The sequence below is a fragment of the Hemiscyllium ocellatum genome, chromosome 8 (genome assembly GCF_020745735.1).
Source record: "Hemiscyllium ocellatum isolate sHemOce1 chromosome 8, sHemOce1.pat.X.cur, whole genome shotgun sequence".
NCBI lineage: Eukaryota > Metazoa > Chordata > Chondrichthyes > Orectolobiformes > Hemiscylliidae > Hemiscyllium > Hemiscyllium ocellatum.
In genome coordinates, this window is record NC_083408.1 from 55963521 (window position 1) to 55980138 (window position 16618).

Genomic DNA, 16618 nt, shown 5'->3' on the forward strand with positions numbered 1-16618 from the left:
GAAATTCTGTACACATTTCATACGCCACCTTTGAATATAGTATTAATAGCAGTACAAGATCTTGAATCAAAAACTACCAAATTCTTATAACTAAGTACACCAATTTTTGTGAGGAGTCCGTAGTCCTGCTTCTAGGGCGACACAATGGTTAGCATTGCTGCCTCACAGCGCCAGGGTTCCAGGTTCGATTCCAGCCTTGAGTGACTGTCTGTGTGGAGTTTGCACATTCTCCCTGTGTCTGCATGGGCTTCCTCCCACAGTCCAAAAATGTGCAGGTCAGATGAATTAGCCATCCTGAATTGCCCATAGTGTTAGGTATATTAGTCAGAGGGAAATGGGTCTGGGCAGGTTACTCTTTGGAGGGTCAAAGTGGACCTGTTGCGCCGAAGGGCCTGTTTCCACACTGTAGGGAATCTAATCTAATCTTCTACATCGCCAGGAAGCCTTGACCAGATTTAAGAGCCATTAAATTCCCACTTTGTCCCCCCACTGTCTTACCACTGAACACTATTGGCCAATCAAATAACTGGTTGCTCTTCCGTACCAATGAAAGTAATGATCTGTGCTGTAACATTAGTAGCCCTCCTTTAGGACACCAAAGGAAGTGGGCAGCTTTGCTATTGCCAATCATGCAAGCCCTGGAAATGATGGTGTGAGGCTGTGACCTGGTGTCTAGAGTGAAATGGGAATAAGCAGGGATGGGATAGCAATGTTCAAAGCTTTGGTTGGACACAGAATGACTGATCAGGACCCTCCACCCTTTCAAGAGACTTACAAAGAACAATACAGCACATTCACAGGCCCATCAGCCTTCCAAGCCTGCGCAACCACATTTTGCCCTTTCAGACGAAAATGATCTTCATTTCCACAATCTATATCCCTCTATTCCCTTCCTATTCATGTATCTGTCCAGGCGCTTCTTGAACGCTGCTATTGTGTCTCTTTCCACCACTTCCTCTGGCAACACCAGGAAATCACCACCCTCGTCTTGCACACCTCTTTTAAACATCCCCCTCACACCTTGAGTCTGTGTCTCCTACTAATTGATCCTTTCACACTGCAGAAAATACCTCATAGTTTCCACTCTATCCATGTCATTCACAATCTTATAAACTTCTGTTAGGTCACCCCTCAACTCTTGTGTTCCAGTGAAAACAAACTCAGCCTATCCAATCTTTTTTTGCAGATAAAATCCCCCATAGCAGGCAACATCTGGTTAACCTTTTCTCCAGAACATCCACATCCTTCTGGTAGTGTGGTGACCAGACTATATGCAATAGTCCAAGTGTGTCCTAACTAAAGTTCTATAATGCTGCAGCATAACTTGTCTATCCTTATACTCAATGCCCCTTTCAATGAAGGCAAGCACGCTATAAGTCTTTTTTTAATCTTATCTATCTGCGCTGCTATCTTCAGTGATCTATGGACCTACACATACTTTCCCTCTGCATATCCAATACTCCAAAGGGTTCTGGCATTCACTGTATAATTTCCACTTGTACTTGACCTTCCAAATGCATTACCTCACATTTGTCCGGCTTTCCACGGTCTGACGGCTTCACCAGGTGACACGGGCACCCTCTGCCACAGTCAGTGCAATGGCCAATATAATAACCACTCAAGTTTCATCAGCAATTCACTGTGCAAACAAGTGGCCTGTTACTCAAGTCTTTGGTTAGGGATCATTGTATTTGTAAAACAACCTACTGTTAGAACTTCGGATCTTCTGTAAGTACGTTCAGCTTTAATTTCTATGTGTCGGTGTTCAGTAATGAAGATTGTTTCAGAAATAATTGAGGACAAAAGGCATTCCTTTTTGTCCGAAACTATGCAGATGAGTAAGTTTTAAACACTACTGTGGAATAAGAACACCAGTTCTAAAGGATAAACACTCCATTCCATATCTTGTGTTTTTGATACCTAGTGACCATTAACACTCGATATCAAAAAATAATGCCTATCATATATTTTAAAATCTTTACTTTTCCAATGAAATGTTTAATACTCTCTGATTTATATAGTGCAAAGGCATATTCTTTAAAAAAAACAGTCCTTGCCTAGAGATCAGCCTCTGACATTCCTTAATATTTCTCACTTTTGGCCAGCGAATACTTTGAAAAACATCAATAATTGTAATAGTACATTTTGGATAGATAAAGCACACCTTTTTCAATGTTCAAGTATAAACACTAGCAAAGACTACTTCGGCAAAACTGCCTGTTACAATGTAAATTTTATGCCAATGGGCATCTGCATATGTGCTGATTTATGTAACTCCCAGCCACATGACGTCACAGACAGTTATGAATTAAGAAATTCTTGGTCAACTGTTAAAAACTGCCAAATATGCTAACAAGCAAATTTTATAAGCAAAGGCAAGATCTATATTTTTTCTAACATGAAGCAATACAGGATAACTGAAAACAAGCCTAATTATTTAAAGAATAGTTACATGGAACCAGAACCATATTCATTTAATAATGTTGCAGTAAGAGGAGAGGAAACAAAAAATACACACCAACCATATTTGTATAAAATCATATCTGTGTCCTTATAGGAGGGACCATTTTATTATCTGGCAATATAGTTTTCAAAGAAACCTTCCAGTACAACTTGTCTATTGCCACTACTGAATTGCCAAATTGTTGACCAGCATACACGATGGCATCCAGTTGCAAATTCAGTAATTTTGTTGCTCACATGTTCAAGTTACGTCAGGAATTCCCATGGAACTATACTTCCCTATTAAAAGGCAACAACAGAAAATATTTCACTTGTAATGCTGTGTTCTTTCTTCAGACATAGTTAACACAAGTTTGATACAGTAATGCACAATGCGCTCATAAACAAGAGTAAACTGTAAATCATTGGAGAAAAGAAGTAAAAGACTTAATAAGTTTAATCACAGTGAAGTGCGATAAAGATTTATCGTAACATTAGGAGAAATGCTTTTGTTTTGCACAACATATTTAGCTTCCATATAAATAAAGTTAAATAAAGCTGTAAGGTTATCAGGTTTATTTACGTTACACAAAAATTGAACATTCTTAATTACAATCAGTAGGTGATGGTCAAATACCATCATGGTGGAAGATGAAAAAAATGCCACAAACAAAATCATTCAACTACTTTTAAATATAAAAGGAAAAATACAGCCATTAAAATGTATTAATCAGCGCCTTTGCAATCTGGAAATAATCTATATAAAGTGCAATATTAGACCTAATTATGTAAAATGGTCATAATATTTAACACCATGTCACGCTTGCTATATTTTTATGCATAATTACATTAACATTGAATTTTATTTTGTGCAATGTTGGATTACAGATTAATTCTGCTAAAAACCGTTTTCATTGAAAGATAGGTTAAACAGCAGCCAGTACCATCTCTATTATAGATAAGAGCAGGAGTCAACATACAACTATTATTCGTAAGCATGGCATTTAATAAGATTATTGTGGAAGGACACTTTTCTTTGGAGTTGATGTAAAGGTCATGTGAATTACCACTGTTCAAAGGCTTAGCTCATCAGTCAAGTTTCACCACTCTTACAGTCATGATGTAAAGCTTGTTGCTTCTCCAGAAGCTGAAGGACAAGAAAGAAAGTTACTAAATAGTATGAACTAATTATACATAACTTCTTTAGAAAAAGGTTAATCAAAATTCATTTTACCTGTGCGATTACGGTACCTAGTTCTGGCTTCAGCTCTCTCCTCTGCATCAAAGTACCATACCGTGATAGCATATCTGGAACACAAAAATATTAGCTTTGCTGAAAGAGGCACATTTTTTCAAAGCTTTTCATCTTGCACTCATTAGGACAATTTTCAAGAAATGCCAAAGCAAAAACAAAATTTATACAATATGAGAGGAAATTGTTATTTGATTGGCAAATGAACGCTGACTGGCAGGGGCATTGCCAAGGAGAATGCAAAGTTAATTCCAGTTAACTACCAAGCTTTGTTAGATTTTAAACCTGGAAGGTTAACACTGATTTCTTAAAATATTGCCATGAAAATCAAACCACAGAATAGCTGTCATCTATTTTGTTGAGTTGAAACAATCACTGTGCATGTACATGTTCTTTCTGCCTTTACAATTCTTCCTACTAACATGATAACCCTAAATTAATTGCCTGCATAATTCTTCACACACTTAGTTGCATTTGGCATATGTAGGCCAATTGTAGTTTCACATCTACTACTGGACACTGCATTTTGAATTTTGCAAGCAAATGCTGGTTAGATACAGTTGCTGACTTGCTTGTTGTGAACAGCTTTACTTGATATGAATTGCCAGTCTTTGGGATGTAGAGCCTACACATATTGCATCAAATGGACAATGAAATTCATATATTGTGTTACCCATTTATGAATGTGCTTTTGGTCGATGGCAATATACTGTTGGTGGTGAATAACACTAACGTTGCCTCTACACAGGAGCAGTGTGAAACAGCTAGCCTAACCTGCTCAAACCTTAGGTTACCCTTGGAGAGTAAATTATCTCAAATGTAGATTAGGTCAATTTCAGGACCAAATGTGACAGCTTTCAGCAGGAACCAAAATCACAAATTTCTCTTCAAATATCTTGGGTACTTTCATTAGATTCCTTTTATGCCCTCAATAATTTGCTACTTAACACCTGCTGGGCTTTCTGTCTTGCCAGTCTTTTAATTAAAAACCAAGTTTGCAATTACCCAATGCTATTGTTTACCAATTGTTAAGCAGTAATGAAGCAAATCATAACAAAACTTCAAAACAATAAACATGTTAAAATTTGCATATTGGCAAACCTGGTCTCCAATGAGTATATGGTGGGATGGAGGGGACATCAGCTGTGAACTTTATTTTCCTGTTTTAATCCTGTTATTTCATTGTCAGTGGACAAACATCATTAAATGATACAAATGTATTCATTTCTTGCCGGTAACAGTTTCCCATTAGTTCCTGAGGACAAAGGCATTTGTTGGGGATGGGGTCTTTATATATCAGGCTTCTTTGGGGTTTGACAAAAGTAATAGCCATTTTCTGGTTATGTGTACAGTGCATAACACATGCTATGTTTGCAAATGTATGTCACAGAACTCTAGCAAACGTCTGAAGGTGTGAAAGTTGCTTGAAATGATTTTTCATTCACAGAGTAGTTTGTATTTTACAGGACTACAAAGGCAGCCAGATGCCTTTGTAAAGAGAATGCCTGGATTTGAATTATTCATTGCCTTCTTCCTTGGCTGCATTTAGGAGTTGTTGGTAGAAGTTCTATGTACTGAGCTACTTGTTTTGGAGCTAGAAGGGGTGCTGTACTGAGAGTGGGTTGAAAAGCAGTTAGGACAATTAAATTGGTTGTAATTCTGCAGGTGCCATTTCTGATGCCAATCTGCCCACACCACTACAATTTTAATGGCGTGGGAGGTGTTGAACAGTCTGCCTGCTTTTGGGCCAAATGACATCCTTAGTTGGCTAATTACCTGCAGACCTCTTCTCAGTTCACCATAATACTTCCAATGAAAGACCCAATCTGATTCCAAGTGAAAAGTTTGGAAGCTCTCCTCGAGCTGCTAGAGGCCAAAGTTCCCAGAGATCCTTCGAGCACAATCCTTCTCAGCTTGATAATCCGCACACCCTCAACCTCATTAAACTTTGCCAGGCTGTGCTACCCTCAACAGCCGATGCCACCACTCACTAATTCTAGTAAAAAATCCCCATTGGGGACTGAATGCAATCCAAGCAGAAGCCGCCCATTGTTGCTGCTACTTGAACTAGAGAGCTGCCAGCTATTTGATTGGTCAATGTCCCTCAGGTGTACTTGTCCTAAGCCAATTATTGATACAAAGAAAAGTTGAAGCCATTGCTGTCAATGTATAGGATTCTACTATACCAGGATATTCCAGGATAAGGGACTCTCAGCATTCTATACAAATTCCTTCCTCAACCAGTGAGGTTTCTTGCTTTGTGCAAAGTAGCCATTGCATTTGCTTAACTTAAAATAAATGTTTCTGTTATCTAATACTTAGGGATATGATAAAGTTGTTATATAAATATGAATCATCCCTTCAATTGCTGAACATCTGCAACTAAACCTCAGATTTTTCAGCGTCAGCTGGAACACCTAGCCATCTAACTCCTTCCCTTTGACATTTAATGGCATTACCATTGCTTAATCCCTCGCTATCAATGTCATGGAATTTGCCATTAACCAGAAACTGAATTGGACTAGTCATAAAAACTGCAACTACAATAGGTCAGAGGCAAGGAATTCTGTGGCTAGTCACTCAAATCCCTGTCTTTCTAATGTTTACCCATTAGGGACAAGTCAAGACTCTGATGCAATACCCTTTAGAACCTGGTTGGACATAGTTCCAAGAAAACTCAAAAAGCTACAACACCATACAGGACAAAACATCATGCTTGAATGGCACACCATCTAACACCTGCAACATTCATTTCCTTCACCACTAACACACTGGAAGCAGTGTGTACCTTCTAAAAAAATATACTGCAGCAACTTACCCAGTATCCATCAACAGCACCATTCAAACATGTGGCCTCTACCATCTAGATGGATAAGGGTAGAAAATACATAGGACATAACCACCTTCAATTTCCCCTCCAAGCCTCACACCATCTTGCCTTGAACTGCACTGTTGTTCCTTCACTGCCATAGTCTTAAAATCCTTAAACTCTTGTCTTAATAGCATATATGCACATTTACTTTGCTTCAATACAGAACAGGAGAAAAGAGAAAAGGAAGCTAGCTTGCCAGAAATCCCAGGGAAATGAACAGTGGATCGGGGACAGGGAATAAATAAAGTTAATGCAAGTACAATGTTGGTATTGGGGAAATCCCCAAGACTCGATGATTTCCATTTAAGTGTGTTAAACGAAGTAGGGGAACACATGATCGACTAAGATCTTTGAGAGCTCGTTTCGGATTGGAAAATTGCATGTCACTCTGCTTTTTAAGAAAAGCAAAAGTGGAAAACTAGGGAATTACAAGCCAGTTAGCGTAACATGTGATGAGGAAATTTTTGGCGTCTATAATAAAGGATGAGGTAACTGAATATTTTGAACATAGTGATAAACTAAGTGAATGAGTAAAACTGTGGCAATGGAATTCAATGTAAGCAATTACGAGGTTATCTATTTTGGAGCAAAAAAACGACAGATTGGATTACTTCTAGATGGTATGAAGTTAAATACAATGGATGCCCAAAGAGACGTTGATCTTTAAAATATCAGGATCAGGCGCAGAAAATAATCAACAAAGCTCAAGGAATGCTGGCCTTCACATCTAGAGGACTGGAGTAAAAGGATGCAGAGGTTCTGATGAAGAGTCACCAGACCTGAAATGTTAACTCTGACTTCTCTTCACAGATGCTGCCAGAGATGCCGAGATTTTCCAGCAACTTCTGTTTTTGTTGCAAAAGTTATGCAGCAGTTACACAAATGTCTAGGTTAGCCCCACTTAAGAGTAATGTCAGCAGACCTATGATGAATTAGCTTGGAAGGAGTACAAAGTAAATTTACAAGATTGATACTTGGACTTCAGGGGTTAAATATAAGGACAGATTATGCAAATTAGGCTGTTTTTTTTCCCAGAATTTAGAAGATTAAGGGGTGATCTGATTGAAGTCTTCAAGACATTACCAGGAAAAGATAGGGTAGATAAAGATAAACTAATTTCATTGGTTGGGGCTTCGACGACAAGGGGACATAATCTGAAAATTTGTGCAAAACCATTCAGGAGAAATATTGAGAAGCACTTTTACACACAAAGGGTGGTTGATGTTTGGAATTCTCTTCCATAAATAGCAGTGGACGCTGGATCAGTAGTTAATTTTAAATCCGAGACAGATAAAGTTTTGTTAAGCGAAGATTTTAAGGTGGGCCAAAAGCAGCTAAATGGCATTAGGCCATAGATCAGTCATGGTCTCACTGAAAGATAGAAAAAGCTCAAGGAGCTGAATGGTTATCTTCCTATGTTCCAAGGTCTGCAGTGGCTCAACAATTGATGCATTACCATCTTCTCAAGGCAATTTGGGAAAAGCAATAAATACTGGCCTAGCTAGAGATGCCCACACCCCACCTTGAAATAAAAGAATACAAATCTTGATACAAGAGTCCTTTTCTCATTAAAGTTACCAGTGGGATCACTTGTCTGATTTAGACTATGTCTAGATGGCATGGTAGCTTATCTAACTTTTTTGAGCAACATTACTATCAACCTCATAACTTAGAGTCACAGAGATGTACAGCACGAAAACAGACCCTTAGATCCAACTCATCCATGCTGACCAGATATCCTAATCTAGTCCCATTTGCCAGCACCTGGCCCATATCCCTCTAAATCCTTCCTATTCATATACCCATCCAGATGCCTCTTAAATGTTGCAATTGTATCAGCCTCCACCACTTCCTCTGGCAGCTCATTCCATACACACACTACCTCTGCATGAAAAAGTTGCCCCTTAGGTCCCTTTTACATCTTTCTCCTCTCACCTTAAACCTATGCCCTCTAATTCTGGACTCCCTCACTCCAAGGAAAAGACCTTTCTATTTATCCTATCCATGCCCCTCATGATTTTATAAACCTCTATAAAGTCACCCCACAGCCTCCGATGCTCCAGGGAAAACAGTCCCAGCCTATTCAGCTCTCCCTATAACTCAAATCCTCCAACCCTGGCAACACCCTTGTAAATCTTTTCTGAACCCTTTCAAGTTTCACAACATCCTTCCAATAAGAAGACGGCCAGAATTGCATGCAATATTCCAAAAGTGGCCTAACCAATTTTCCTGTACAGCCACAACATGTTCTCCCAACTCCTATATTCAATGTTCTGACCAATAAAGGAAAGCATATTAAATGCCTATTTCACGATCCTATCTACCTGTGACCCTGCATCCAAGAAATATGAACCTGCACTCCAAGGTCTCTTTGTTCAGCATCACATCCCAGGACCTTGCCATTCAGTTCATAGGTCCTCCTCTGATTTGCTTTTCCAAAATGCAGCACCTCGTATTTATCTAATTTAAACTCCATCTGCCACTCCTCAGCCCATTGGCCCATCTAATCAAGACCCCTTTTTACTCTGAGGTAACCCTCTTTGCTGTCTACTCCACCTCCAATTTTGGTGTCCTCTGCAAACTTACCAACTATACCTCCTACGTTCACATCCAAATCATTTATATAAATGACAAAAAGCAGTGGACCAAACACCAATCCTTGTGGCACACAACTGGTCACAGGCCTCCAGTCTGAAAAGCAACCCTCCACCACCACCTTCTATCTTCTACCTTCGAGCTAGTTCTGTATCCAAATGACTAGTTTTCCATGTATTCCATGAGATCTAACCTTGCTAACCAGTCTCCCATGAGGAACATTGTTGAACACCTGACTGAAGTCAAGACAGATTACACCTACCATTCTGTCTTCATCAATCCTCTTTGCTATTTCTTCAAAATAATTCAATCAAGTTCATGAGACATGATTTCCCACACGGATAATTTTGCTTTTTGTTAATTTTTCCTAGATGCAGCCCAATATCTACAGATACATGAACTCAAACAATAAAAGCAATAACTGCAGATCCACTGCTGTGTCAGTCAGGAGTGAATGTTTCTTTCCCCTTCACTGACCATGTAGTCGTTGCCTTTTGCCTGTATTCCTCCTTTTAAAAGTGCCGTTGTTTGATCTTTTTTCCCCAAAGTTCCAAAACAAGCCAAAAGCTTATAAAATAGTAATTTCTGCTCCTTGAATTCGAGTAAATCATGTCCAACACCTAAAATAGCTCAAAAAAGGAGCACAATTTTTTCCCATCCTCCATTTTGGATTACCCATTTCTTTTGAGTCATATCATTATCTCAATGATATTTAGGATAAGTACATTTACTAGGATGTGGAATCTTAAATTTTGTCAAAATCAAGGGTTGGAAGTCTTTCGCAAACAGTAACACTGGCATATCAAAGTTCTTTCAAAACGTAAACCTTAATAATAACATTTGGTTTGGTTCATTTTGGCTTGAGTCCCAACTTTCACAGAATCTTGAGAGAGGAATTTGGTTTCCACAAGTCTGTATTTCCATGTCACTGGTGTTAATGACTGGAACGATGAATGGTCATCACATTTAACCAAGATCAAAAGAAGCATAAACTCGTTGACAAATATTTTTGATACAACTGTGCAGTGCAGGCAGATTTTAAAAATCTAACTAATGGGAGGGTCATAATTTTTTTTTCTTTGCATTATTTTCTTTTATAATTTATCAAAATGTATTGTTTAGAAAATTTCATTCAGCTATTGGTTAAAGCTGACATTCAGGAAGTTCTACTTTGTTAGTTTATGGCAAAGCTGTAATAAATTTAAATGACAAAATGACTTCAAGTTTTACAACTAACACAAAAGTGGAACAGCCCAATATTTCACATTAGGAAGCTTGGTATGGCTTTTTCCCTCCATCTATTTGTTCACAGATGCAGGCACTGTCAATGGGCCATTTATTGCCATCCCTTAGTGTATTTGTGAAGGTGGTGATGTCTTATACTTATTTCTAAGAGACTCCAACAAGGACATACCTGACAGAATATGCTGGTTGTACTTCGTGTGGATTTCTTCGATCAGACCAGAACAACAATAATCTGTCAAACATTGGCTCAACATCAACTACATATGATTTTCCTTCTGGAAATATTCGGAGAATACCACCATCAACCTATAAAAAAGAAGTTTTGACAGAATGGCTAAGAAATATTAGCTCTGGAAAGACAATTCAGGTATGTTACTAAAGTTATAAGCTTTGCTGTAATAGTTTTCAACGGATGAAAGTTGACTAAAATAATGACTAGCGCTTTTAAATAGAAAGTACAACATAGTTAGTATTGAACATATTAAGGCAAGGATCAAAGCAAAAAATAAGGATACTGCAAAACTTCTTCTAACAGGAGTAACCAGCCATAGCAAGTGATGGCAGATCTCCAAATCAGACAGAGCCTGATTGTATAACCATTGCCAATATGGTTTCATTTTTAAAACAGCCTGATCTTTTCTTGACATCCAAATTAAATGGGGAGGCTTTCAGGAATAGTGTGGTGTTGGCAATGTGCTCATGTATTTGGCCAACACAATATTCGATAGCCCAAACCACTTGTAATTTCAGGATTGTAAATATTTGTTGGTGCGCTACAGGTGCTAAATGAGCACATCACTTCAGCTAGTCAGTTCAATGAGGAAAATCATCAGGATACAAAATGCAGCAAGACATATCTGGGATAGTGGAGTGAGTTCAATAAAAGATTCTGCGCAGCAGATAACAAACAGCCAATGCGGAATATAGTTGCAATACTGGTCTTCCTTGCTCACAAAAATTTAGGAAAGACAAAATTACAATTTTAAGGGAGGTCTCCAACAACATTCAATACCTGGAGAAATACAACTGGCAGTAAAGATACACAAAATGCTTTGTACATTTTAGCTTGAAAGGTACAGTCAGGATCTTAAAAAAAGGCAATTCTAAATTATATATTGAACACAATTTCCTGCCTTTTATGGGCAAGAATGTTGGCCGATCATTTAAAAATCTGTTTGATCATTGACTGAAACTTGAAAATATTTGCAATGGCAAATTTACAAGTGTCAATCATCAATTTAGCAAGTGAGAAATGGGCAGCCAACAATTGGAAGGCTCACAAAGTGTTACTTCATGAAACTGATGTGCCAACTGAACAAAATGGCATTGAGTTTCAACACATTTTGTCTTTCTTTCTTTTGATATATACACATGATTATCACATGGACAATAGACAATCTGTTCCTGAACTTTCACCATCATTAGGTGTGGTGACCATTATGAAATTTGCAAGGACAAAGCATCAATAGCAATCTTCAACTTAATCTCTTTCCTGATTTCTACTGCACAATGAAAATCAAATTTCAACACAGTATCAGAGCAAACAGATTTTAATCCAGACAGAACATAAACATTACAGCACCTCCCTTCAGCCCTCAATGTTGCACCGCCCTGTCATACTAATCTGAAGCCCATCCCACCTACACTATTCCATGTATGTCGATATGCCTGTCCAATGAGGACTTAAATGCACTTAAACTTGGCGAATCTACTCCCGTTGCAGGCAAAGCATTCCATACTCTTACTACTCTCTGAGTAAAGAAACTACCTCTGACATCTGTCTTATACCTATCTCCCCTCACTTTAAAGTTGTGTCTGCTTGTGTTTGCCGTTCTCATACTTGGAAAAAGGCTCTCCCTGTCCACCCTATCTAACCCTCTGATTATCTTGTAAGTCTCTATTAAGTCACCTCTCAACCTTCTTCTCTCTAACAAGAACAGCCTCAAGGCCCTCAGCCTTTCCTCATAAGACATTCCTTCCATACCAGGCAACATCCTAGTAAATCTCCTCTGCACCCTTTCCAAAGCTTCCACATCCTTCTTATAATGCAGTGACCAGAACTGTACACAATACTCCAAGTGTGGTCGTACCGAACTCAATCTCTCTATTAATAAAGACCAAAACACTGTATTGCCTTCTTAACAACCCTGTCAATCTGGGTGGCAACTTTCAGGGATTTGTGTACATGGACAACGAGATCTCTTTGCTCATCTGCACTCCCAAGAATCTTACCATTAGCCCAGTACTTTGCATTCCGATTACTCCGTTGAAAGTGTATCACCTCACACTTGTCCACATTAAACGGCATTTGCCACCTTTCAGCCCAGCTCTGCATCCTTTCTATGTCTCTCTGTAACCTAATACATCCACAACTCCATCGACCTTAGTGTCGTTCGCAAATTTACTAACCAACCCTTCTAAGTCCTCATCCAGGTCATTTATAAAAATGACGAACAGCAGTGCACCCAACACTGACCTTGCGGTACGCTGCTAGTAACTGGACACCAAGATGAACATGTTCCATCAACTACAACCCTCTGATTTCTTTCAGCATGCCAATTACTGATCCAAACTGCTATGTCTCCCACAATCCCATTCCTCCACATTTTGTATAATAGCCTACTGTGGGGAACCTTATCGAAAGCTTTGCTGAAATACATATACACCACATCAACTGGTTTACTCTCATCTACCTGTTTGGTCACTTTGTCAAAAAAGTCAATAAAACTCGCTAGGAACGACCTACCCTTCACAGAACCATGCTGACTGTCCCTGATCAGATTATTCTTTTCTAGATGGCTATAAGTCCTATCTCTTATAACCTTTTCCAACACTTTACCAAAAACTGAAGTGAGACTCACTGGTCTATAATTACCAGGGTCGTCTCTACTACCCTTTTTGAACAAGGGAACCACATTTGCTATCCTCCAGTCCTCAGGCACTATTCCTGTAGACAATGACGATTTGAAGATCAATGCCAAAGGCTCGGCAATCTCTTCCCTTGCTTCCTAGAGAATCCTAGGATAGATCCCATCCGGCCCAGGGGACTTGTTTATTTTCACACTCTGCAGTATTTCTAATACCTGTTCCTTGTGAACCTCAATCTCTTCTAGTCTAGATGCAAGTATCTCTGTATCTTCCTCGCCAACATTTTCATCTTCTATAGTGAACACTGTCGAAAAGTATTTATTTAGTGCTTCCCCTATCTCCTCTGACTCCACACACAACTTTCCACTATTGTCCTTGATTGGCCCCATTTAACTCTCGTCATTCTTTTATTCCTGACAAACCTGTGGAAAGCCTTAGGGTTAACCCGAATCCTATCCGCCAACAACTTCTCATGTCTCCTCCTGGCTCTTCTGAGCTCTCTTTTTTGGTCTTTCCTGACTTCCTTGTAATCCTCAAGCGCCCTAACTGAGTTTTCACATTTTGTCCTAACATAAGCCTTCTTCTTCTTCTTGACCAGGGATTCCACTTCCTTATCAAACCACGGCTAATGCGTTCTATATCTTCCTCCCTCTCTGACAGGTACATACCTATCTAGGACACACAGGAGCTTTTCCTTGAATAAGCTCCACATTTTTAATGTGCTCATCCCCTGCTCATCACATGGATCATTGGTGGCCTGCATTAAAGCTGAAAACTATGTTACCATCATTGCTTAATGCATGATGGAAATTAAAAGTACATGTATCTAATACTTCCAAATGTTCTTGAAAGTATAGTTGTTGATGTAGTTGTTTATATTACAAAACAAGCAACCAACAGAATAGAAACATTTACATTTAAATAATAAAAAACTCATTATTCAGTCAATTTGTTTTAAGAAGCATTGTCTGAAATAATAAAAGCACAAATGTAGCCTGTATAACCATACTGCTAGAAAGCTGAGCTGAACAATAACTTGAGAAAGAAAGGAATATCTCATACCTTTGCATCCCAGTTTTTATTCAAGTAATAAATACATGTCACACAACGACCATCACCAGTTGGATTGTCAACGTGCCGGACATACCCTGTTCCATTCCCTGGGTAGCAGGCTACCATTGCCTGAAGAAATAGAAAAAGTTTACTTGCAAGCAATTTTCCTTAGATTTATTAGATTTTGATTATCGAGCAACAATGTAGGTTATAATCATAGAATGGGTACAGTCTAGACAGTACACCAGGTGTAGGTTTTGGATGCCCTATCTTTTCCCTCATGGAAATGGTACTTACTGTATGTAAACCCTCTTCTGTTTAAAGACAACTCATTGTTCTGTTAGCTTTGTCTTTAAGTAGAGATAATGAAGAAAGGCATGCTTTTTTTCTTCAATCCAACTCATAATCCACTTGTGTCATGTGTGTTTTTAGTGACATTTCCTTGCCATTAGTGACCTTCTGTAAGACTGGCACCAGAGCTGTGGTCTTGGTTATCTACCTTATATAACTGTGCTATTAGGCTTTGTTGCATTGCCATTTTTCTAAATATATTTTGAATCACTTTTGAAAAAAAAATTGAGGTTTTAAAGTGCAGAAAATATAAAAGGAGTGATTTTACAATTGCCATTTTGTGGTCCTGGTATGTTAAAGATCTAGATGCAGTCCTTTTAGTAAAGGCATAAGACGCTGTGAAGAGTGGAAATGGGAAATGGATAAGTGAGCATGTGTTGGTGCAAAACTTAAAAGGATCTCTGGTTGAATTCACCACAAGGTAGAAACTCTTCATTTGTATGGTAATGAAGAACATTTTCAGTAAACAATGAGGGAAACAGAGCAAAAAAAAGAGGGAAAGGAAGTTGAAATCACACTCAAAGGTTGGTGTGGGAGGAACTGGTTTTGCTTCATGGGGCATGGATACCGGTGCTGAAGAAAGAGGAAGTTGTTCCACTGGAATTAGCTTAACATCAACTATGCAGGGACTAATACCTTGACAAATCTTGTAACTTGGGCTGGAGAGGGTTGTAAATTAAATAATGGGAAAGGGGGAATCACACAAGAGGACAAATCTACAAATATTTCCAATTTTATGCTTCTGTTAAAACTGCTTACCATACCACCCATCTTGGCCTCATTAACAAAAATATGTAGCTTTTTATTCACATCATTTAATTGATTGATAAACATTATGAAATAGGACACGATTAGGGAACAGTTATTGAGGGGTTTGGGTACGGGTTGGAAATTAGACACACTCCTCAGGCAAACATACAAAGCCAAAGAGTAAAGTGCTATGTTCAATTCTGTAGTTTCACAGCTTGTGTTATGAGACAAATTCCAATTGTAAAGCGAAATTAGCCAGCCCAGTTTCCATGGCAATCAGGAGTGAAACTGAGATCAGAAGCTAAAACTATTGGCTGAAATCATATAAAAGGACACAAAGTCAGCAGAACTCAGTGGGTGATCACAGTCCAATGGTGCAATGTAAAAAAGTAGATGGAAGCTAGATCCAGAAATTAAAGATAAATTAAAATTAATAGCTGCAACTATTTCTGTTAGTTATACTGACAAGGTGAACAACAGTCACCTGCCCAAGATCGTGCTGCATGGCGAGCTGGTCACTGGTCGAACAGTGGAACAATAGGGCCTCTTGCAACTGTTTCAAGGACTCCTGAAGAAGCATATCATGTTGACTACTGCCAGCAGGAAACACAGACCATAGGTCATGACGACTGGAGATGTTACATCAGAAGTGCCAGACACCTTTGAGACTCATTGAAGAGAATTGGTGTAGAAGACTAGGGGCATTTGGCCCCAGCAGTGACTGCATCTTCACTTCCATCTGCTGTGAGCGAATATGCCGATCACAGATAGGCCTAAGTAGGTACCAATGAGTTCAACATTCCTAAATTCTTTGCTCTTGGAGAAATGCCAAGAAGAGCCAACTGGGGGTAGGATTGCCTCAAACCCCACTCTCCCCATGGTCCCCACCCAGAAAGTCCTGAAAAAGATTTACCTTCTCGTCATTGGATCCCCTGAAGACAAGGTCTTCAGCAATGATGTCCAAGACCTAATACTGCTTGCCTCTGAGTGGCAGACAATTTCTGGCAAGACAGGATTTCAATATCAAGGCCTGCAATTTGCTGAGAAGCTTGCTGATGAGCTCTTTAAAAGATTTTGACCATCAAAAACAAGATGGTTGGACCTCAATTCAGCAGGCTTCTTGGTTGTTGGGGATGGAGTGTCAGTCACCACTGATGGCAACCACCCCCTCACAGAGACTGCAAAGTGAA

At 39.0% G+C, this 16618-nt stretch overlaps 1 protein-coding gene across 1 annotated transcript in view; it reads right to left on the reverse strand.

Annotated features, from left to right (window-relative positions):
* Window positions 1–3091: 3091 nt before the first annotated feature.
* egln3 (egl-9 family hypoxia-inducible factor 3) overlaps window positions 3092–16618 on the reverse strand; it is a 34991-nt gene continuing 21464 nt past the window's right edge. Inside the window, exons 2-5 of the mRNA XM_060828387.1 lie at window positions 14337–14456; window positions 10576–10712; window positions 3677–3750; window positions 3092–3589 (exon numbers count right to left, since the gene is read on the reverse strand). Of these exons, the coding sequence (XP_060684370.1) occupies window positions 3558–3589; window positions 3677–3750; window positions 10576–10712; window positions 14337–14456 (363 nt within the window). The 3' untranslated portion in view covers window positions 3092–3557. The remainder of the gene's footprint in view (window positions 3590–3676; window positions 3751–10575; window positions 10713–14336; window positions 14457–16618) is intronic.